The sequence below is a fragment of the Heterocephalus glaber genome, unplaced genomic scaffold (assembly GCF_053883595.1).
Source record: "Heterocephalus glaber isolate CG9 unplaced genomic scaffold, H.glaber_assembly_v1.0 deba00001760, whole genome shotgun sequence".
Lineage (NCBI taxonomy): Eukaryota > Metazoa > Chordata > Mammalia > Rodentia > Bathyergidae > Heterocephalus > Heterocephalus glaber.
In genome coordinates, this window is record NW_028258457.1 from 7,171,471 (window position 1) to 7,193,465 (window position 21,995).

Here is a 21,995-nt window from a genome sequence, read left to right on the forward strand (position 1 = left end):
ATGAGGACAATTTATGTATTGACTTGGAAAGGTTCTCAAGATACTGATTAAATGAGGAAAGCAGACATACAGCAGTAGAAAGTATTCGCCATCTTTCCTATAAATGAAGAGAGGCACGCAGTCACCTGTCACTTAAAGATGGGGACATGTTCTGAGAACTGCACCTGTTGTGGTTTAGATCTAAAATGTCCCTTAAAAGTCTCAAGTGTGGGGCCAGGGATTTAGCTCAGTGGTTCCGCCGCTTGCCTCAAAAGCTCAAGGTCCTGAGTTTGATCTCCGGTACCACAAAAAAAAAGTCTCAAGTGTGTGACAGGTGATTGGATCATGAGGGTGCTGTGCTTACCGGGGGATTCATCCATGGATGAGTTCATGGCTACAGGTGCTGTTAGGAGGTGAAGCCTGGTCAGGAAGGGGGCGCCACCAGGGGTATGGCCTGGAAGGGTGTATCTCCCTCCCTGCCTCCCCCTCTTTCTCCTTCTGCTTTCTAGCCTCCATGAGGTGAGCGGCTTTCCTCCACCATGCTGTTTCTGCCTTGGAGCCAGCCCACCATGGACTGAATCCCCTAAACTGTGAGCCAAATTCTTTAAGTTGCAGGTGTCAGGTATTGTGTCCCTGTGGTGGGAAAGTGACTACTACAGGATTGTTAGATGATTTTGCCATTGAAGGGGCATCATAGCACATGCTTGCACAAACCTAGGTGGTGTTAGTCACTCTGCGTGGCCCCCTGATCCAGTCGAGAGAGCAGTAAATGTGACATGGATGAGGTTGCTGCTATCATCCCACAGCAGGTTATTTTACAGTAAACCTTTTTCTTTTTTGCAGGTAGAAGGAGTGCACTGTAAAATAATAATTAAAAGTAGCTAGGCATGATGATGCATGCCTGTCATCCCAGCACTGCGGGAGGCTGAAGCAGAAAGATCACAAGTTGGAGCCCAGCATGAACTACATAGTGACTTAGCAAAAGCCTATTTCAAAATTTAAAAAATTAAAAAGAAAAGGGCTGGGGATGTAGCTGAGTGCAAAGGCCCTGGGTTCAATTCCCAGTACTGCAAAAATAAAATAAAATAACTATTACAAGTATAATATAGCAAATATATTACCAGGCATTATGTACTGCACCAAATTGTATGTGCTATGCATTTTGTATAAACGTAGGGCCAGAGTAATTAGCCCTCACTAGCCTCATTAAAATTGAATGCAACTTTATTTTATTTGCAGTGCTAGGAGTCAACCCAGGACCTTTGCACTTGCTAAGGAAGAGCTCTCCCACTCAGCTACTGGAAGCAGAGTCAGTTGGTTTTCCCCAGAATTACCACAACCATGAGTAATGTGTCATGCTACAATGTTACAACAGCTATGATGTTACTAGGCAACAGGAATTTTTCATCTCCACTATAATCTTAAGGGGCCATGATGTATATACAGACCATCATTGAGCAAAACATCATGGTAAGACACGTATCTGTAAATAAGAAACTACATTTCTACTCGCTATGTTTGCAAAAAGAAATTTGGGAAGGATATATAGTCAATATAAAGAAAACTAAGAAAGGGTAGCTACCAACAGTAAGGTAGCTGAGGCACAGGAATAGAAGTTATATTTTTCCCTGTTCATCATTTTAGGTGTTATAATATTTGAATCATATAAAATTTTTTTGCAGGGTTGGGGGGAAGCAGCCCTGAAAATGAAATCCAGGGCCAATACACTGAGCTCATCCCCAGCCCTTTTTTATTTTTCGAGACAGGGTCTCACTAAGTAGCCCGGGCTGGGCTCTAACTTGTGATCCTCCTGCCTCAGCCTCACAGAATCCTGGGATTGTAGGTGCAAGCCACCACACCCAGCTTGGATCATACAAATGTATTATTCAGTCAAACAGGTGACTGTTGCTAGCCCAAAAACCCAGTAGATGCCTGAATCTGTGGAGAAAGTACCCTTAGGGGTTAAATCAACAATGTCCTACAAGGAGGGGGGGGCGTTGGGGGCGTGGCCTGTTAGAGGCGGGTCGCCGGGGGCGTGGCCTGGTCAGAAGCCATTCGCTGGGTCGTGGCTTGGTCAGAGGAGGGTCGTTGAGGGCGTGGCCTGTTTGAGGTAGTCCGCCGGGGGCGTGGCCTGGAAAGGTGTCTACAACCCTCCTCCAGGTCCTCCCTTCCTTTCTGCTTCCTGTATGCCAAGAGCTGAGCAGTTTTCTCCTCAACCGTGGCCCTCAACCCACCCAGGCCCTCACCAGGCTGTTTCAGGGTTTCAGCCAGCTGAACATAGACTGAAACTTTTGCAACGTGAACCAAAATCAACCTCTACTCCTTTAAGTTGTGCGTGTCGGGTGTTTGTCCCAACGATGAGCAAAGTAACTCAGACAGTACCAAACCCTGTATACAATGTGGTTTTTCCCCATATATACATCCCTACCATAAAGTTCAATTTTTAAATTAGGTACAGAAAGAGATTGACAATAATGAATGTTAAAATAGAATAAATTATAATAACAGACTATAATAAAAGCTATTTAAAACTGTTATTAAGACTATTTTTCTGGAGTTTTCCATTTAATATTCTTGGACTGCAGCAGACTGCAGGTAACTGAAACCACAGAAAAGGCAGCTGACGGTGCTGACGTTTGGGGCTGTGTCACACTGTTAAGGTGTCCTCCACATCCCTGGCTCAGTCCACTCCATGTCCAGAGAGACTTTCTAGGCAGGCGCGGTGCCACTGAGCTAAATTCCCAGCCCAAGAACATTTTTCTTTTTTTTCTTTTTGGTACCGGGGATCGAACTCAGGTCCTTGTGCTTGCGCAGCAGGCGGCGAAACCACTGAGCCAAATCCCCGGCCCTTCCAGAGACTTTCTGAGTTGTAAAAACCAAAACTGTCTCCAAGAAATCTCACACACTCCCATTCATTTGTGGAAATGAAGAGTTGATCTCAATCAGGCATAGCAGTGCACACCTGTCATCCTAGCACTCTGGGAGGCTGAGGCAGGAGGATCCCAAGTTCCAGCCCAGCCTGGGCGACTTAGCAACTTAGCGGCATCCTGGTTGAAAATAAAAAATAAAAAGGGCTGAGGATTCTCAGGGCAAAGGCCCTGGGCTCCATCTCCAATACTACAGGGAGGAAAAAAGAATTGAGCATATGGAAGTAGATAGAATAGTGATTGTTAGAAACTAGGATGAGTAAGAAGTAGGGGGTTAGGGGAGACTGGATAACAGGTATCAAAACCCAGTGAGAAAGGAGGGTTAAGTCCTAGTGCCTACAGCACAGTGGAGGACAATCATTTATATGGTCCTGTTTTATGTTTTATAAAGAACTGGAAGAGCAGAGTTCAAAGCCTCCAGATGCAAAGTCATTGTTATGGCTCGTGTCTAGATGGTCCCCCCAAAGCCTCAAGCAGTCAAAGGCGGGGCTTTTCAGAGGTGGCTGGATCTAGAGTGTGTGCCGCTGGACTAGGATTAAGGGTGTGAGTGCTACCCGCTCAGAGCAGCCTGGATAAGATATAAAGGGTAGAAAGAGATATGGTCACCCCTTTGCTACCTTCTGCCTGTGCTGTTCCTCCTCTGCAATGGCCCCCTGCCCTGAAGCCAGCCCACTGTGCACTGAAACCTCTACAAACGGTGAGCCAAATAAACCTCCCCCATCTTTAACTTTGGGTGTGGGGTATTTTGTCTCAGCAGTGAGAGAACAGTAACTAAGACAGTCATGACAGAAAATGGAAATGCCAATTATCCCAATTTGACCACTGCATATTGTATACATGTATCTAATTATAATCCTGTACCCTGTAATTAAGTATCAATATTGTCAATTAGAAATTTCAAGTAAAAAGAATTTGAGGAACTGGGGAAAATGTCTCCAAATTTTGAACTGGGGGCAGTGGGAAAGGCAACCCCCCAGTTGAGAACAACCACCCCAGGTCACACAGCCCCTACGGTGTGGGACTGATCACCTTCTCAACACACCACATCCTTCCTAAAGCCGAAAGTATTCAGCAAGGCTTGAGCAGGTGCCAGGTGCCATGCCAAGCAGTACGGAAATATCCCAGCGGTGCCCCGTTTCTACCCACCTTTCACAGATGAGGAAACTGAGGCTCAAGAGAAGAAAAGCAGAGGTGGTGGTGCTGGGATTTGAACCTGGAGGTCTGGGTCCTCCAAGCCACCACCCTGAAGCCCACCCCCTCATCCTGACTGTCCCACCCCACCCTCTCCCTCCACTGAGTGACATTTTGGGGGGGCAATGTAGTAAGGATGGAACACAGCCTCATGCATGCTGGGCAGGTGCTCACTACTGAGCCACACCCCCACTCAAACAGATTTTTTTTTTTTTGAGACAAGATCTCTGTTACCCAGACTGGCCTTGAACCCCTGGGCTCAAGAAATCCACCCACTTCAGTCTCCCATGAATAGAACTGCAGATGGGCACCGCCACAAGTGGCAGCAGGTGCTACAACTTACTGAGGCCAAGGACCGCAGAAGCTTCCAGGCTCCAATGCCTGCCTCCACCCCGAGTGTAATGAGCCCCACAACCCTGTGGATCCTTTCCATAATCCTTTGCTTCCTCCCCACACCCTTGGCCTTCAAATCCCATCCCACTCCTCTCTGGGAATTTCACACTCCAAGAGAGGAATGAGGGAGATCTGTGGTATCATCTGACCTACCCCACTGTCTTCACTGGCTAGGCCAGCCACTGCCCTGAGTCTACAGACAGTAGCCCACTGCTACCTGAGGGCCTCTGTGCCAGCTACACCTGCCTGAGACCCAGCTTCCCCAGATCCACGTGGCTCATTCCTCCTCTTTATCCAGCCTTCTGCTCCAATGGCACCTTATCAGTGAAGCCCCCTGGACCCCCTATTCAAAGATGCCACTCCCACACTCATAAGCCAGTTTTTCTGCTTTGTTTTCTGCAGAACACACTCCACCTCTTGACAATTTATACACATCCTTATTTGCTCTCTGTTGACTTTCTTCAGCAGAAAGAAAGGCTCCTCAACAACAGGGTCTTGTGTGTATCTGATTCCCACTGACCCTGGCACCAAGAACGGGGCCTGGAATATGTGATCATTGCTGGGTGGGTGGATGGATGGGTGGATGGATGGATGAATAGATAAATGGATTGTTGAGTAGGTGGGTGGATGGATTGTGGAATGGATGGATGGATGGTTGAGTGGATGGACGGATGGATATGTTATTTCCTCCATTGTCTCTGGAAACAACTATGCAAAAGCAGAAGGACTAGGAAGAAAAAATGAGAGAAACTGAAAAGTGCCCCAATTCAACCTGTACACCTTTGTTTACGCTAGTCCCCTGTCAGAAGCACCCTTCTTTTTCTTTCTGCCCTTCCTCATTCCGCATGGGCATTTGTGGCTCTGAGTTAACCCTGCTGACAGACAGGCTCGCAGACATTCTGTGGTATCTTTCTCCTGTTTATTATGTGTACCTCTTAGCTTCCCAGACACACCGCTCCCATGTACCAGGCACAAGATGGGGCTTCAAAGAGAGGCAAAATGAGCAGGCTCAGGAAGACCCCAAGCTCCTAGACAGGGAGGGTCAGGGTACACCCCTCCCCTGCCTGGGGCTTGTCATAGCTGGGCACACAAAGCCAAGCAATGAGAGAACTCCTATTCACTCCTCACAACCCAACAAAAACGTCCTCTCATCCATAAGCCTGACCCCAGAGATAATGCCTGGCCCTCACCCCAGCGCCCCAGCCCAGATCACATAGGAATGAAGCAAGCTTTTCTGTGTCCAGGAGTTCGAGAGCACTTTGAGGACCAGACCCAGGCTCCCAGCCTGGCCTGTGTAGAGGACTAAGCCTGTGGTTGGAGTGCGGAGATGAGCACGATGCTCGCTCCCCTTCAGGAAACTGGCTTTGGCCAAGGTGCACACAGAGGGGCAGTGCACCTTCAGGCTATCTGCCTTCCTGCCAGCTGCTGTTAGAGCATCAAGGGTACCTTGACTCCCTGTGGGGGCCAAGGCCCATCAGCTCCTACAGCTACTTCCTCATGCCCTGGAAGCCAAAAAGATGTCGGGCAAACAAAGGCAAATTTGAGATGGTCACAGAGGGCTGGAGAGAGCCTGGGCCCTCCTCTCCCTCTCAGGAGCCCTGCAGGGGTGGAGCGGGCCAATTCCCTGGCGCTAAGGACAGAGCCTCCACCAATGGCTCTGCCCTGGGAACCCCCGTCAGAGACCCTAGTGGCCCTGTCTGAGCAGTTACTTCCCCTTGTCCCACCACGCGTGGCCCTCAGGCCAGAGAGGAGCCCATCCCACCTCCTGCCACTGCCTGGTATCCCTAGAGAGACCTGACTGCAGCTCCTGGAGGCCCCCATCCTGGAAGGGGAGCCTGCAAGCAGAAAGGCAGCTGTCCCCTGGTACCGAAGGCAGGGCTATGTCCCCAGACCTAGCACAAGGCCATGTCCCCAGACTTCAAGGGAGGGCTGTGCCCCAGACTCCAGAAGAAGGCGATGTCTCCAGAGTCCATGAAGCTGTGTGTCCTCAGAGCCCAGGCCTGGGGCATGTTCGCAGACCTCTGAGATCCAGCTGGAGCTCCTCACACCCCAGGGCAGGTGGGCACCCCCAGCTCAGCACCCACCCACCCAGCAGCCCGGGGAAGCAGAGAAGGTGCCACAGAGCCAACGGCCCACATTCCCACCTCCACCCAGCCGCATTCAAATGGAGATTTGAATACGTTTCCTGAGCTGGTTGGGGAGGCTGTGCACAGATCTACCCCCCACCCCACCCAAACGTGGTTCTTCTAGGCTCCCAGCCCCCGGGCCTAGTCTGGGAGCTGAGCACCAGGCCTCGCCTCAGTGTCCCCTCTGGGATGGGTGCGAAGCAGAAGCCCAGAGACCCAGGCCTGCAGCCCCCACCAGCAGCACACACACAGCCCCAGGCCCAGGCAGGAAGCCAAGGGGAAGGAAGATGCAGGGGAAGGAAGGGGCCCGGGGCTGGAGGAGGAGGAGGCCATGTGAGGAGGAAGGTGGAGGCTCCTCCCTCACAGCCAGAATCTGGGCTCACAGGAGGCCAAAGCCCCCCAGGACCCGCAAGATTGTCCCCGTAGTCAGCCTGGGAGTTGGGAGGGTTAACCCCTACTTTGCTGCCTGTTCTCAACCTAGACCAGGGCCAACTCAGAGCCCATCCAAGAGACCCGTTATGGGGGGGGGGTGGTCACCCCTGAATCGCACAGTGCAACCACCCCCTGGGTCAGCTCTGGCCCTGGCCCAGTGCAGGCCCACCCTTACTGGCCCTGCCTTTGCTGATGTAGAAGTACCGAACCTTAACCTTCCCTCCGCCAGCCCGCCGTGCCCCCTGCATCCCGCCCCACCATACCAGGCGGCAGGCACCTCACCTGGGACATCTGTGGACGCAGGTTGACCTCACGCAGGTTGACGGCATGGGGCAGGAGGTTGTTGAGCAGCTGACACAGGAGGACGCCATCCCTGAGGGCCTGCGCCAGCTCGCAGACCTGAGCGCCCTCCCAGGTGACGCGGTGGCTGGGCGGCAGCACCCGGCACTGGATGAGCCAGTGGGTACACTGTCGCCACAGCTCCATGGCCGCCCTCAGCTCAGGCCACGGGCCTGTGCCCTCACGGCCTCCCCCACCCGCCCGCCGGAGCGACAACTAGGCTACCACTTCCTCTTCTGTGCCTGTAACTGTCGCCCAGAAAGGGGGGGTGGAGGAGAAGCTGTGGGGTGCAGGGGCAGCACCTGTAACCCTGTTCCGCCCCTCCACGAGGGCACGGGCCTCTCTCCTCCCCCTCGGCGCAGGCCTGGGCACCTGGGAGCTGGGGACCAGAGGGCGACAGGCCAACCAGACAGTGAGGCAACTCGCTGCCTTCCGCCTCCTCCGGACCATTTGCAAACGAGCCGCTTCTGCAGCCTACCCAGAACCCCCCCATTTGTCACCTCCTCTGCCCCCTCCAGCCTCCTTGGCCCCCATCATCCCTAGCCTGGTGTCCCAACTCTGGCCCTGGTCCCTCACTGTCCATCCACCCTGCAGCAGCCAGAGGGCGTCTGTGAGCACCTGAGTCTCTACCAACAGCCTCCCAAGGCTCCCACTTTGCTCCAGTCTTCCCATAAGGCCCTGCACAACCCTCCAGCCCTCTCCACACCTCCCCTCCTTCCTCTCTGTCCCTCCTTCCTGCTGCTCCAGCCACCCAGGCTTTCTCCTAGCTCCTGTGCTGCACCAGGTTTGATCCTACCCCGGGGCCTTTGCACAGGCTGCACCCTCTACCTTAGGCAACTTCATGCCAGCTCCCTCACCTCCTAACAACTTTGCTCAACCATCCCCTTCTCATGAGATCTTCCCAAACCTCCCCATTTTAAACCATAGCTTTTCCCTATTCCCTCCCATCCTATCCATACCCCAACAAACCTGGTATTTATTATACAGTCAACCCTCTTTGTCTGCAGTGTCCACATTCTTGGATTCAACCAGTCACAGAACAAAAATATTCAGAAAAAAATTGTGTCTGTACTAACGTGTACAGACTGCAGATTGTATACAAATACTACACTGTTTTATACAAGGAACATGAGCAGCCAGATTTTGGAATCCTCAAGAGTCCTCAAACCACACCACCCCAGTTTTGTGGGACTGAAGGGTGACTGCACTTTTTTTTTCAGTACTGAGGACTGAATCCAGGACCTTTGCACTAAGTTACATTCCCAGCCTGCTTTTTTGTTGTTGTTGTTTTGTTTTGGGGTGTTTTTTTTTTGGTACCAGGGATTGAACTTGGGACCTTGTGCTTGTGAGGCAGGCAGTGAAACCACTGAGCTAAATCCCCAGCCCTATTTTGTATTTTTAAGCAGGGTCGAAGTCACTAAAGTTGCCCAGGCTGGCCTGGAACTTGTGATCCTCCTGTCTCAGCCTCCCACAGTGCTGGGATGACAGGCGTGCACCACCATACCTGGTCATATTTATTTCTTTATTGCCTTTTTAGGAATTTATGTCTGTTTTGTTTTCTGCTTCTCCCTCTAGCACCCAGCCCTTGGCACATACAAGGGCTCCATAAATATTTGTTGAACGAATAAATAAATGAAGGCTGTATTGATTCAACCTCTGGCATTGATCCTAAATCCATCCATTTTCGGCTACAGCCATGCCCACCACCCAAATGCAAGTCGCCATCCTCTCCCTCCTTATGGACTGCGATGGTGTTATTATCAATTCACTAACGTTTGCTGTCTTCCTAGCCCTTCATAGGCGGCCTCTCCTCGGTACCCGCCACGGCTGTAATTCACCCTTCCCTCTCCACTGACCCAGATTCTCCTGCAGTTTGTCCTTTCATTTCCGAAACTACTAGGAGGCGCTGGACCCCTGCACCGGGCGGAGGGCCCTGCCCTCTGACCACCAAAGCTGGAGTGAGTCTTCTTCGCTACTGGGGAAGACTGGAGAGGAGGTGGGGAACTCAGGCTGGAAACTCCCAGTTTTGCAATCCAAACTTTTCCATTCCCAAGCTTCCTTGCCTTTCTGGGCTTCCACTTCCTCATCTGTGAAATGGGTAACGATTCACTTCACTGCACACGGAATTATAGCGCAGATCGGGGTTAAGGGGTCACCCTGACGCAACTGAGGCCACGGTTTCGCGCCCCTTGCTTCAGTTTCTCCGTCTGGAAAGTGGAAGGTGGTGGTGAAAATAGTACCTAGCTCCCCATAGGGCAGGTCAAGCAAGCAAAACAGTTTTGGTATACAGTAATCACTCAATAAAATCTGCAGCTACTGCTTTGCCCGCTTATAATTCCTCACACTTGGGAAGACATCGTGTTTTCTCGCATGTCTCTCCACAAAACCTACTGGGACTCTTTTCCAGGAAACCCAGGGTGTCAGTATGGAGGAAGTGTACCCTTCTCTACGTCACAGCCACCGCCACCCTCGGCCTCTCTGCCCCTACCCGGAACCCTGGTCCGGGCGCTTAAGGCCAGCCGGGGTTGGACGAGGCAAGCTGCTGAGTTGAAAATCATTACAGTTTCTTAAGGGTCACAGGGCACGGAGTGGGCGTGGCCAAATAGAGGAGGGCGGAGCCGCGTTCTAAGGGGGCGGGGCCACGGGGGGAAAACCGCGGAGTTCCCAAGGAGGCGGGGTCTATGAAGAAGCGGAGTTCTAAAGGGGCGTGGTTAGTAGCTGAGAAACTTTCCAAGGGGGCGGAGTGAGAACGAGGGGCGGGATGAGAGCCTGGGACGGCCGAGTAGGGGGCCGGACTACTAGGGGGCGGAGCATGGGTGGGCTTGGCCCATTGAGTGGGCGTGGCTCCCGGGCGGGGCTGAGCCCGACAGGGGCGGAGAGGGAGTGGCCGGTCGAGCCGCAGATCCTCAAGCCTCTGCCTGTCCGCAGCCCCACTGGAGCCCGCTGCGTCCTGCTCAGGTGAGTGGGAGTCCCTAGGCACATCGAGGACCAGGGAATTATTAGGGTGGAGCCACAGGCTTGAGGGGAGGTTCTGAGGGTCCATCCATGCTGTAGAAAAGGTAGCAGAACGAGTGAGCTACTGAGTCGCTGTAGGTCATGCGTGGCCCAAAACCTGGTCGCACCTGGGCACGCTCCTCTAAGTGCATTTCCTGTCAACAAGGAAATCCTCCCGGCTTGCTCTTGCCTGGGCTTCCTCTTGCCTGAGCGATCACAAATCAGATCGTGCCCCTCCCTCTCTTAAACTCTTTCCGTCGCACTGAGATTAAAATTCAGGGGCCATCAGGTCCTGCGTGGTCTTTTCCCATGCCGGTCTTCTCAGCTTCCTCGTCCTCCACTCTTGCCTCCTTGCTGGTTGTATCGCAGCCCTGTCAGCTCCTTGAGAATGAAAAATGTAAAAAACAAGCTCCACACCAGGCAGGGTGGTGCACACCTGTAATCCCAGCTCTCTGGGAGGCTGAGCCCTGAGGATCACAAATTCAATCCTAGCCCAGGCAGGTGGGCTAGGGACACAGCCAGTACAACAGCCTTGGGTTCAATGGCCAATACCAATAAAAAGGAGACAGAGACAGAGACAGAGACAGAGACACAGACTGTCTCACCACCAGCCCTTTGCACTTGCTGTATCCCACATCCAGAGAACTCCTTCCACTCTTAAGTCTCAATTCCCATTTCACCACCTCCTGAAAGAGGCCTTCCTGCCCCCTGCAGCTGTCCCTGTCCTGTCTTCCTGTTTCATCCTGGGCATTGATTATTCTCACACATTATTTTCTTCATTCACTGTGTGTTTGTCATCTTACCCACAGTCTGGGAGCTCTGGAGGGCATCCAGAGTATAGAATGGGCATAGTATACAGTAGGTACTCAATCAATGTTTCTTCAATGTCCAGTGTGAGACCTAGGACTTGGAGTCCACCCGTGTCCATGTTGGCTGCCCCCTCACCCCTGCACCTGGGTGCACACACCTTTGCACCCGTATAGGGCAGAGCAGGAATAGTCCCCTCTCTTTTCCCAATCCTTCCCAGTCCTTTTTCTTCTGCCTTCCTTTCTCCCCTGCCCAATTAATTATCCCAAAGGACGCAGAGGCAGGAGGGTGACAAAGTTGGTGTGTAGGTGACCTGTCCCCACCTTGAGCTCCCCAAGCAGATTAGAGCCTCTCCGCCCCCCACCCCCAATTCCACTGAGGAAGGGCTTGAGACGGAGCAACTGGAGAGATTCAAAGATGAAGCAGCAGGGCCTGGCCCATCTGACAAACAGGAAGTGTTCAGGTAGTCAGAACACACCTGGCTTCAGGTATGCACCACCTGGAGCCAGCTCCCTGCCCAGCTGCCCGCCCCAAAAGCTGTCCAGGGCTGAACTGGGAACCTCCTGTCCCTACCTGGCCTGTAAAATTCTGACTCACCAAGTAGGAATCCTGGTGGCTGTTTTCCTGCCAGCCTCACCCCAAATTCACAAGACTTTGGCAGGTGGGGTTGGGGGAGAGAAAGAAGTAGATGACTGTCTTCCCCTCCCACCCAGTTTTGCCCCTAGACACTTGAGACATACCAGCCCTGGGGCCTATGGGAGGATCAGGGAATTACCAACATGTCTGAGATCAAATTTGGCCCTAATAATAATGAAATGGATAGGGTCCAAAATATAAAAAGAAACTGCAAACACACAATCGCACATCTCTCTAAAATGGGACCTTTTTAAAAGAATGATCTTTTGCAAAAGGGAAGGGGGACTAAGAGATGGACAGCGGGAGGGGGAGGGAAAGGGGATTTTAAAAATTAAGATATGTTATCTGCATGTACCAACTTCCTGCAATGACTGTAATCATTGTGTAGTAATAAACACAAAAATTTAAAAAGTGGAGCTCAGTGCTAGACCACCTGCATGGAGCCGTGCATAAGGTCCTGAGTCCAATCCCCAGCACCATACAAAAATTGAAAAAGAAAAAAAACAGCATTAGATGCTAGTGTGATGGGTTAGAGAATCCCAGCCTAGATTGCTCAGAAGCTGTGCATGTTTGTAAATTGAATTCTCCTCCCTGAAATGTTTTTTTACCCAAAGAACCAACTGGCTCACTTTCTCCATAATCCTGACAATCTTTACTGAGCAACACCTTGCCTGCCCAGCCTATGGAGATTTTCACTCCAACATGTGAACCTTCTCCACATCTGCCCCTGGTTTCATTTTTTCATCTAGCACTCTGAGACACATAATCCATCAGCCAGCTCGTGTCATCTCAGTCACCATCTCTGCCACTAGAATGGGCTCCCTACGGCTGGGGTCCCATGTGTTCTCTTCCCTGCAGGGGCTCCAGGGCCCATGACAGCACCTGGCGGTGCCACACTGGAGGTGGCCGTCAATATAAGGCAGTGGCTTTGTGAGTTAAATGTCTACAAAACGTAGTGGCATGATGGCACCTTCATCCATTTTTGTACTTCATAAAGATAGTGTTCCTTGGGGCCAGGGATTTAGCTCAGTGGTTTCGCCGCCTGCTGTGCAAGCGCAAGGACCCGAGTTCAATCCCAGTACCAAAAAAAAAAATAGTGTTCCTTTTGAAATTAATGCGTATGGGGGCTGGGGATTTAGCTCAGTGGTTCTGGTGCCTGCCTCACAACCGCAAGGTCCCAAGTTCGATCCCCCGTACCAAAAACAAACAAACAAACAAAAAATGAAATTAATGCATATGTTTCATTCTCTTGGCCTTGCAAGAATCCTACAGATAAGAGCTGAGGATTTAGCTCAGTGACACCATGCCTGCCTCGCAAGCACGAGGTCCTGAGTTCGATCCCCAGTACCAAAAAAAAGAGAAAGAATCCCACAGATGAACGGCTCTTTCCATAGAACCACTGGAATGCTAAATTCAACAACCCACTTATATTTTAGATATAAGCAAGTTACTCATAGATTTCATATATTCACTTATGTTCAATAAATATGTATTTATATATTATATATTATATGACATACATAAATATAATACTATATATTACAAATAATACAATATAGAAATTATATTAAATGTTATATATTTTATATATTGTGTATAATATGTAATATATCTTATTATGTAGATATAATATGATAAATATACCTATGCAGTATTAATAAAACATACTGCATACTGTTTATAATGCTTATATTATATATTATATACTACACATTACACATTATATGTTGTATTATGATACATAATATAATGTATAGCATGTCTACATAATATCTAATATAGTCTGTAGATATAATACATAGTATAATATATATATTGATAACATACATACTACTTATAATTTATTTTACATTATATATATGTGTAAATAAATATTGTTTATTTATAAATAGAATACAGGAAACTTAAGTGACTCAAGCCAGATTTTATATATAATATATATAATTTTTATTTGTATGTATCTGTTTTTTAATATATTTATTTTATTTATGCACAAAAGTATATAATCTGAAAGATGGGTAATCTGAAGGTAGCTCAGTGGTTGTGCACATCCTTTAGCATCCCTGAGGCCCTAGGTTCAATCCCCAAGACACACACATGTGAACATATTCATAAAATTTGGCTATTAGCAACCTGGTTAATTCAGAATAATATACGGCCTATGTATTTGCATGACATTTATTTACCTGCCTCATCACATGGCTACATTTTAAGGCTTGACCAGAATGTGGGCTGCCACATCCAGAATGAAGAGGAGGATGGAAGGAGCTGACCCAGCCACGCAGGGAACAGGGCTAATTGCTCCCATTTTCCAGATGTGGAAGACTGAATCCTGTTGAAGGTGCACAGAGCCCAAGCCAGGCACACTCTGCCCCCAAGGGATCCATGCAGGTGCCACAGGATGGAGAAGACCTCTCCCACCAACCCTGGTACCATGGCACCCTGTCCCGCCAGGTAGGACTGTGCCCACCCCACCTGGAGTCTCCTCCCCTCAGGCCAGGAGACTCCTGGGTCCTGCCTGTGGGACTCGGGGCCAAGGTCACTTGGGACAGGGGCCTGGGGGACTGGAGACTCTTGAAGCTTTCTTGGCTGGCTGCTGTTGATTTGAATGATTGCCTTCTTGGGCTGGTGATGGAGACTGATGAGGTCCTAATGCCCCAAAGTATCTTCTCGTCCTGCCTGTTTCTTCCTCCAGGCCCTGTCTCTCTCCTGGCACCTCCCACTCAACCCAAGGCTCCCCAATCCCAGCTTCAAATCAAGGGTTACAGCCTCAGGAGTCCTGGGTCCCTGATACCCAATTAAACCATGGGAGGCAGTATAGCTTGGTGGTTCAAATCCCATGCCCTCCAGCGTGATACCCTGGGTCCAAATCCCAGCCCCATGACTTATATTCTATGTAACCTTGACTTCCCTGAGCCTCTGTGTCACCATCTTTAGAAAGTGGCCAATAGTACCTCCCACTAGGCTTGTTATAAGGGTCTATTGAGTTCTTCATACCTTTTACATTGGCACACCCCAGAGTAAGGGTGGTACATTTGTCACTGAATTTATTAATCAGTTCCCAGCCTTCATCTCCCACTCTGCTTGCCTCCGTCTAAGGTCTCCACTCTGCTCCCCTACTTTGACAGCAGCCACCACAGCTGCCATAAGATTGCTTGCAAACTTTTATAAAGGGAGAATTAGAGGACCACACTCTGGAAAGAGGCAGCGAATGGCTTGCCTTGAACCCACACTTGTAATGCAAGCCCAGGTCATTCGGTCAGGGTGGACATTGCGTTGGACAACAATAGCTGGTGACTATGACAAATAGCCCTAAGACACCACCAGCTAAACAATCATCATTCATGAGCTCGTTCATGTCCCAGCCCAAGGTGGTTAAGAAATGGGGACAGGAACCTTCATTGCTCAGTCAGAAGCCAAGTCCATCTTGACTTCATCATCTAGCAGGGCTTTGGGGAGGTCCAGCTGACAGAAGACAGAACTTGTAGGATTGTGCCGGAGAGTTTCCTCAGCCCTCCTCCTATTGGCCAAATCTGGTCACATGACAGTGCTAGCTGCAAGGACGTCTGGGAAGTGTAGTCCAGGTGGGTGACCACAAGAAAACGGGAAATGGTTTGTTGCAAAACTACCTAGAGTCTGCCTGCGACAAGAGTTTCACTGGGGTGGCTTTTATTGGGGGTGGGGGGCTTTGGTGGAAAGGAGTCAACATTAACAGCTAGATTCATCCCCAAACCCCTGCCACCTGTCCTCTATTCTCAGAAGGCTGAAGCTCTTCTTCTCCAAGATGGTGACTTCCTGGTTCGCACCTCTGGATCCCGTGGGGACCACCCTGTGATCTCATGCCGCTGGCAGGGGTCTGCTCTACATTTTGAGGTATTCCGTGTGGCCCTGCGTCCCCGACCAGGCCGGCCTGAGGCCCTCTTTCAACTGGAAGATGAGAGATTCACAAGCATGCCAGCGCTGGTGCACAGTTACGTGACCGGCCAGCGCCCACTGTCCCAAGCCACAGGGGCTGTGGCCTCCAGGCCTGTGGTCCGGCAGAGGCCTCTGCGGCGCAGCTTCAGTGAAGATACCCTTATGGGCAACCCAGCTCGGGCTGAGTCCTTCAGGTACCCACTACCTCTACCTCGTTGTTAGCACCCAACACCCCCTGCATTTCTCCACTTCACTTTTGTGAGGGGCCATCCTGGGCATTGTTGGACAGCATCCCTGGCTCTCCCTTCCAGATGCCAATAGAAACCCCACCCTTCTGTCCTGGCTAGTTGTGATAGCTAAAAATGTCTTCGCACTTTGCAAGAGTCACCTGGAGGTGAATCCCCTAGGTTGGTTGAGAGCCACGGCTACAGAGGGACTGGATACAGGTTTTCCAGGCATGGTGGGGGATGTTTTTGCTAGGCTGGGCCCACAGTTCTCTCCCACCTTGGTCCCCTAGGGCTAGGAAGTGGAGCAACAGCCAACCTGCAGACTTGGATCATACGGGCCAGGCCACAGAAGCCCACTCCGGACCAGGTGAGTGTCTAGCAGGAAACCACCACATGACTCAGATTGGCTCTGCCACGTCCCAGTTATGTGACCTTGGGCAAGTGATTTAACCTGTTGGAGGCTCAACTTCTAGCTCAGGAAAGTAGAGATGATAATGCTCTCTGTGCAGGTACTTTGTAAGCATTGAAAAATGTGTGTTTACAGTTGTTCCAGTACTCTGGGAGGCTGAGTCAGGAAGATCACAAGTTCATAACCAGCCTGGGCAACTTAGTAACTTAGTAAGACCCTGTTTTGAAAAAAATAAATAAATAAAGGCTAGGATATATCAGTGGGCAAGAAAGACCAAGATTCCCAACCAAGGGTAGCCAGCATTCTATCAGAGGATAACAGACTGTGAACCATTAAAACAAGACAACTGTGTGTGCTTTGGGGTCAAAATTAAAAGTAGAAGAGAGTAAGGGAAAGTGCCATGTGGGAGTGGATGCAGATTTGGAATTGTAAATAGTGGTCAAGAAAGTCCCCATTGAGAAAGACTTGAGGGCTGTGAAGAAGAGAATAACGCAGATGACAGGTTGAGAGTGGACCAGGAAGGAGGAGCAGCCAGTGCAAAGGCTCCAAGGTCAGAACAAGAGTTTGGACTGTTCCTTCAAACAAAGATGAATGTAGCTGAAACCATGAAAACAGGGAGAGGGTTCAAGAGAGGCTTTGCTGCTTGATTGCTGGAGCTGTATTGGCTATTGTGAGAGGCCTTTGCCCCTTACTCAGAGTGAGCTTGAAACCTCTAGAACAAAGGCTATTTAAATGTTTGGTAAACAGTCTCCCAAAAATCTTGGTACCTTTTTCACAAAACTTGTTTAATTTTAATTTTTTGGTGGTACTGGAGATCGAACCCAGGGATAGTGTACCACTGAGCTATGTCCCCAGTCCTATTTATTTATTTATTTTGAGACAGGTTCTCATTAAGTTGCCCACAAGGGACTCAAATTCTCAATCCTCCTGCCTCAGCTTCCCTAAGTACTGGGATTACAGGCGTGTGCCATCACTCCCTAAAGTCTTGCTACCTTTTAAAATACTAACTGGATGTATACACACCACTTGCTCACAAAAGACATCATTTGAAAGGTTAATGAGTTCAGATTCTTTGATACTTTTGTAATTTTGTGAATTCTCAAATAGATTTTTGTTCAGTTCACGCATCTCTCTTCACAGCGGCAAAAACATTTAAAATATAGTATTTTGAGTCCACCAAAACTAGTTGCTCAGGATTGCTTTGGTTATTCTGGGGCTCTTCTGCTTCCGTGTAAATTTGAGGATTTTTTTTTCTAGTTTGGTGAGGAATGCTGTTGGTCTTTTTCTTGGGATTGTATTAAGTGTGTATCTGTTTTGGAAGCATGGCCATTTTGATAACATTGGTTCTGGCTCTGCCTGTCCAGGGACAGGGAGCATCTTTCCATTTTCTGATGTCTTCTATCTTTTTTCTGGGTAGTGTAGTTTTTGTTCTAGAGATCTTTCATTTCCTTGGTTGGGTTAATTCCTAGGTATTTAATTTTTTTTTTTTGAAGTGACTGTAAATGGGATTGTTTTCCTGATTTTCTCAGTGGGATCATTGTTGGTCTATTCACCTTGAGACCATAATGCTAAGTGAAATAAATTAGACACAGAAGGGCAAATATCACATGGTTTCTTTTATATGAGAATCCCATAGTATAAATAATTAAAGAACAAAATAAAAGGCGGATGATAGGAAACAGAGGCACAGACATTGTGCACATTGGAAGAGAATTCTTCCCAGAAGAGAATTCTGGGGAAGGGGATGATGGAAGATGGGGAAGGAGAGGGAGTAAAGAGGGTCAAAATGCAATACGTTTATGCACCACTTCCACATGATAAATGTAGCTTATGTACTACACATATTAATTTTTAAAATTCACAAAATGACAGAAGTGTTGAAATTGTTCGTATTGAAGAAGCTGCTAACGTTCAAAGCTGCACGGAGATTGGCCAGGAGACCCCACTACTGGCTGATGATGAGTGGATGAAGTGGAGGGGCAACTGGTCAACCTCCCACCCACCCTCCCCCAACCGAGCTGTCTTCTCTGTGGGCCCCAGGAGCCTGCACCACACCCGAATCTGCCCTGCTCCGGATGGGCAGTGACCCCGTGTTGCCGAATGTCCCAGCTCCCTTGGGGACCGTTGCTGACAGCCTCAGAGCTTCTGATGGGCAGCTTCACGCCAAGGCACCAACCAAGCCCCCCCGGACACCCTCACTGATGCTTCCAGATGCCCCTGGACTCCCCTCAACGTACTGTGAGCTGGTTCCCCGAGTGCCCAGCGCCCAGGGAACACACCCTGGCCACAGCTGTTCAGAGCCTGAGGCCCCGTGGTGGGAGGCTGAAGAGGAGGAAGAGGAGGAGGACAGGTGTTTCGCAAGACCACAGGGCGAGGTCTCTTTCTGCCCTCCTGGCAACCCCTCCAGCCTGTTGGGCCCCCAGAATCGGCCCCTGGACCCCAAAGTACTGCATGTTCTCCGAGGCTTGTTCCTGGAGCACCACGCGGACAGCACGGCCCTCCACCTGCTGTTGGTGGATTGCCAGGTGGGTCTCCCGCCCGGTCCCTCCTCTCCCGGGCTGGGGTTTCGGCCTGCGCACGGAGTTTGACCTCCTGGCCTCCTTGTTGCCTCCTGCAGGCCGCAGGCCTCCTGGGAGTGACCAAGGCTCAGCAAGCGGCCATGGGGGTCCGCTCTGGCCTGGAGCTGCTCAGCCTTCCCCATGGGCATCGTTTGAGGTTGGAACTGCTGGAGAGGTGAGCCGGCAGCCTGGAACCTGGGGTAGGTGGGGGTCGCGAGTCCCCAAACATCTCCCCGTTCCTGGCCGCCCTGGGAGGGGAGGAAGGGGCCGGGCGGTGCCACTACCAGTGCCCGTCACCCTCGCATTACCCACCTCCCACTGCCCCCAGAGCCTTGCCCTCCACCTCTGCAGGCTGGAGACCCTGGAGCTGGCAGGGGCGCTGGCTGTCTTGGGGTGCACGGGACCGCTGGAGGAGCGCGCGGCCGCACTGAGGGGCCTCGTGGAGCTGGCCCTGGCGCTGCGGCCCGGGGCGGCAGGGGACCTGGCCGGGCTGGCCGCGGTCATGGGCGCCCTCCTCCTGCCCCAGGTGCGTAGGGAACAGAGGCGGGGGGGGGGCAGGGTGCAGAGGGGAGAGGAGGCAGGCTCACATCTGTTCCCCAGGTGTCGCGGTTGGAGTGCACCTGGCGCCAGCTCCGACAGAGACACACAGAGGCTGCGCTGGCCTTCGAGCAGGAGCTGAAGCCGCTGATGCGAGCTCTGGATGAGGGCTCAGGTGAGGGGCGATCTGGGGTTGGTGTTGCCTGGAGCCCCAGAACGGAAGCTGGAATCTCAGTCCAGTCCTAGCCCCGACCCTTGGGAAGCTGGGTTCTAACGCGATTCCTAGGGCCAGGCCCCACCCCATCCTAACCTTCTTAGCCCCCACTCTCCCACGCCAGCTTCTGTCCTAAGCTCCTGCCTTGCCCGAAACTCAGGTGCTCCACTCAATCCTCTAGTTCTGCTTTAGGCTCTTAGGCTCTTCCTTGGCCTTCGTTGCATCCCGTTTCGGCCCTAAATCCCGCCCCTTTCACCATAGGCCCCGCCCTCCATGCCCGGCCGGGCCGTCCTTCCACTAGGCCCCGCCCCCGATCTGCCCTAAGCCCCGCCTTGCCATTGGCCACGCCCTTGACTCAGCCTTGCTCCGGGGCTCTAGCGGGCCCCACCTTTCCTCCGTCCCTAAGCGCCCTAGGTCCGGTCCAGGCCCTAAGCACTATCACACCCTCCCCACCCAGGCCCCAGCGAGCCTGGCGAGGTGGCGCTGCCGCACGTGGCACCCGCTGTGCGCCTGCTGGAGGGCGAGGATCTCGAGGGGCCGCTGGAAGAGAGCGGCGAGCGGCTGCTGCGCACCCTGCAGGGGGCGCGTCAAATGGTGCGCAACGCCCCCAAGTTCCGCCTGGCGGCTGCTCGGCGCCTACAAGGTGAGGATCCCGCCTGCAGTGACGCCCCGCCTTTGGGTCCCAGGACGGAAGCCTCCAGCTAAGCTTCCATGGGTCCCACCCAAACGGGGAGGCCCCATCCCGGGGGTGGGGTGGGGGGGTGCCACCTCAAGCTCCTGCGGTAGTGCATATGGAGGGAAGCCCTTGCATTCCAAAAGGGATGACCCTCAGAGACGCACCCACCAGGCCCCACTTCCACCCTCCCACCTGGGACAACCCCGCCCTCAGGGGATCCTGACCCCCAAGGATGCCCAGCGTCCCCCCAAAAGACTCAGTCCTTCAGCTCGAGAGAGCTGAGCCCTCGCAGTGCCACAGTCCCTGCAGTCCAGGGGCAGCCCCGCCTCGCCTCCAGTCCCTCACCGGGATCAGCCCCGCCTTTGGTGACCTTTGCACCCTGCCTCTAAGGTGGCCCCTCCTCCCCCAAGCTGGTCTCCCGGGCCACCCTGACCTCACATCCTGCCTCCGAGCACAGCTGCTGAGGTGGGGCTCCCTGTACCCTGCACCTGGAACAGGCCACCCCCTCGTCCCCTGCTGAGGCTGCAGCCACCTGAAGCCCTTCTGTCACCCCAGGCTCGTCCTGCCCCACCCAGTCGCCCCAGCGTCCTCCAGCAGAGTCCTGCTTGGCCTCTCCTGGGTCAAAGTCCCCAGGAAAGAGACCAGGGCTGGGTGCGACTGGGCCCCACCCCAGCCCACTGACCCTGTCTCCAGGATTCAGGCCTAATCCGGAGCTGAGGGAGGCACTGACCACCGGCTTCCTACAGAGGCTGCTCTGGGGAAGCCGAGGCGCCAGGGCACCGAGAGCTGACCGCCTGCAGAAGTTCCAGCGTGTCCTCAGCATCCTGTCCCAGTGCCTGGAGCCTGGCCACTAAGAAGAGCACAGGTCCCTCTTTACACCCAGGTCACCCATGTTCCCAGGAACCACCCAGAGACCAGCACTTTGGGAGCCTGAGGCAGGAGGATCATAAATTGGAGGATCATAAACTGGACAACTCAGAGACCCTATCTCAAAATAAAAAGGGTTGGGGATGTAGCTCAGTGAGAAGGCCCTGGATAAAATTCCCAGTACTGGTGGGGGCCGGAAATCTGACCCTGATTATTGCACATAGATTCCAGGGATGGGGCTGCAGGATCCTCCTGCCTCACACTAGAAGACTAACCCAGGTATCTTGGGAGGCCACTTCGAACATGCATGTGCTTGTACACACACACACACACACACACATATGACACTGAGAAAGCAGTGTCAAGCAGTGAGCATATGGCTTTTCATGGTCACTTGGAGATCTGGGATCAGAGTTCAAATCTTTCTCTGCCTCATAAAAGCTGTGTGACTTCTGTCAGATGCCTTGGCCTTTCCGTCCCCACCTTCGACATAATAGTGGGACTGCTTTCCAGGCAGGAGGGAAAAATCAATGTTTCTATAAGAACCTGGGTGGGGAATACCTGACACACAGTAGGTGCTCAATAAACCCTACCTATTCTCTGCAGCAGCACATACAGAAGGAATGAAGTTTGGCGCCTTTCTTCCTCTATCAGAGTCACAAGCAAATTCAAAGCCAACTCCCCAAAAGGGTAGGGCTTGCCCCAAGGAGTGCCCAAGGGGATTTCTCCTTCCTCATTCCCAAGGGTGATGTGGGAGGACCCCACCCC

The 21,995-nt window shown here is 51.7% G+C and overlaps 2 protein-coding genes across 5 annotated transcripts in view; one reads left to right on the plus strand and one right to left on the minus strand.

Annotated features, from left to right (window-relative positions):
- Positions 1–7,617, minus strand: part of Vav1 (vav guanine nucleotide exchange factor 1) — a 57,398-nt gene extending 49,781 nt beyond the window's left edge. The window contains exon 1 of the mRNA XM_004865648.3: positions 7,331–7,617. Coding sequence (XP_004865705.1) covers positions 7,331–7,534 — 204 coding nt within the window. The 5' untranslated portion in view covers positions 7,535–7,617. The remainder of the gene's footprint in view (positions 1–7,330) is intronic.
- Positions 7,618–10,243: 2,626 nt separating this feature from the next.
- On the plus strand, positions 10,244–21,685 carry Sh2d3a (SH2 domain containing 3A). Of its 4 annotated transcripts, none has more exons than XM_004865647.4 (10): positions 10,244–10,345; positions 14,140–14,278; positions 15,584–15,933; positions 16,257–16,333; positions 18,416–18,900; positions 18,993–19,108; positions 19,285–19,459; positions 19,534–19,645; positions 20,142–20,327; positions 21,054–21,685. In XM_004865647.4, the coding sequence occupies exons 2-10, from the start codon at positions 14,210–14,212 to the stop codon at positions 21,212–21,214; spliced, it is 1,731 nt and encodes a 576-aa protein (XP_004865704.1). In that variant the 5' UTR covers positions 10,244–10,345; positions 14,140–14,209; the 3' UTR covers positions 21,215–21,685. The 4 variants fall into 4 exon arrangements, with proteins under 4 accessions (XP_004865704.1, XP_021100501.1, XP_021100499.1 ...); XM_021244842.2 differs by having other exon boundaries at positions 21,107–21,335; XM_021244840.2 differs by having other exon boundaries at positions 10,266–10,345; positions 14,039–14,278.
- The last annotated feature ends 310 nt before the right edge of the window (positions 21,686–21,995 follow it).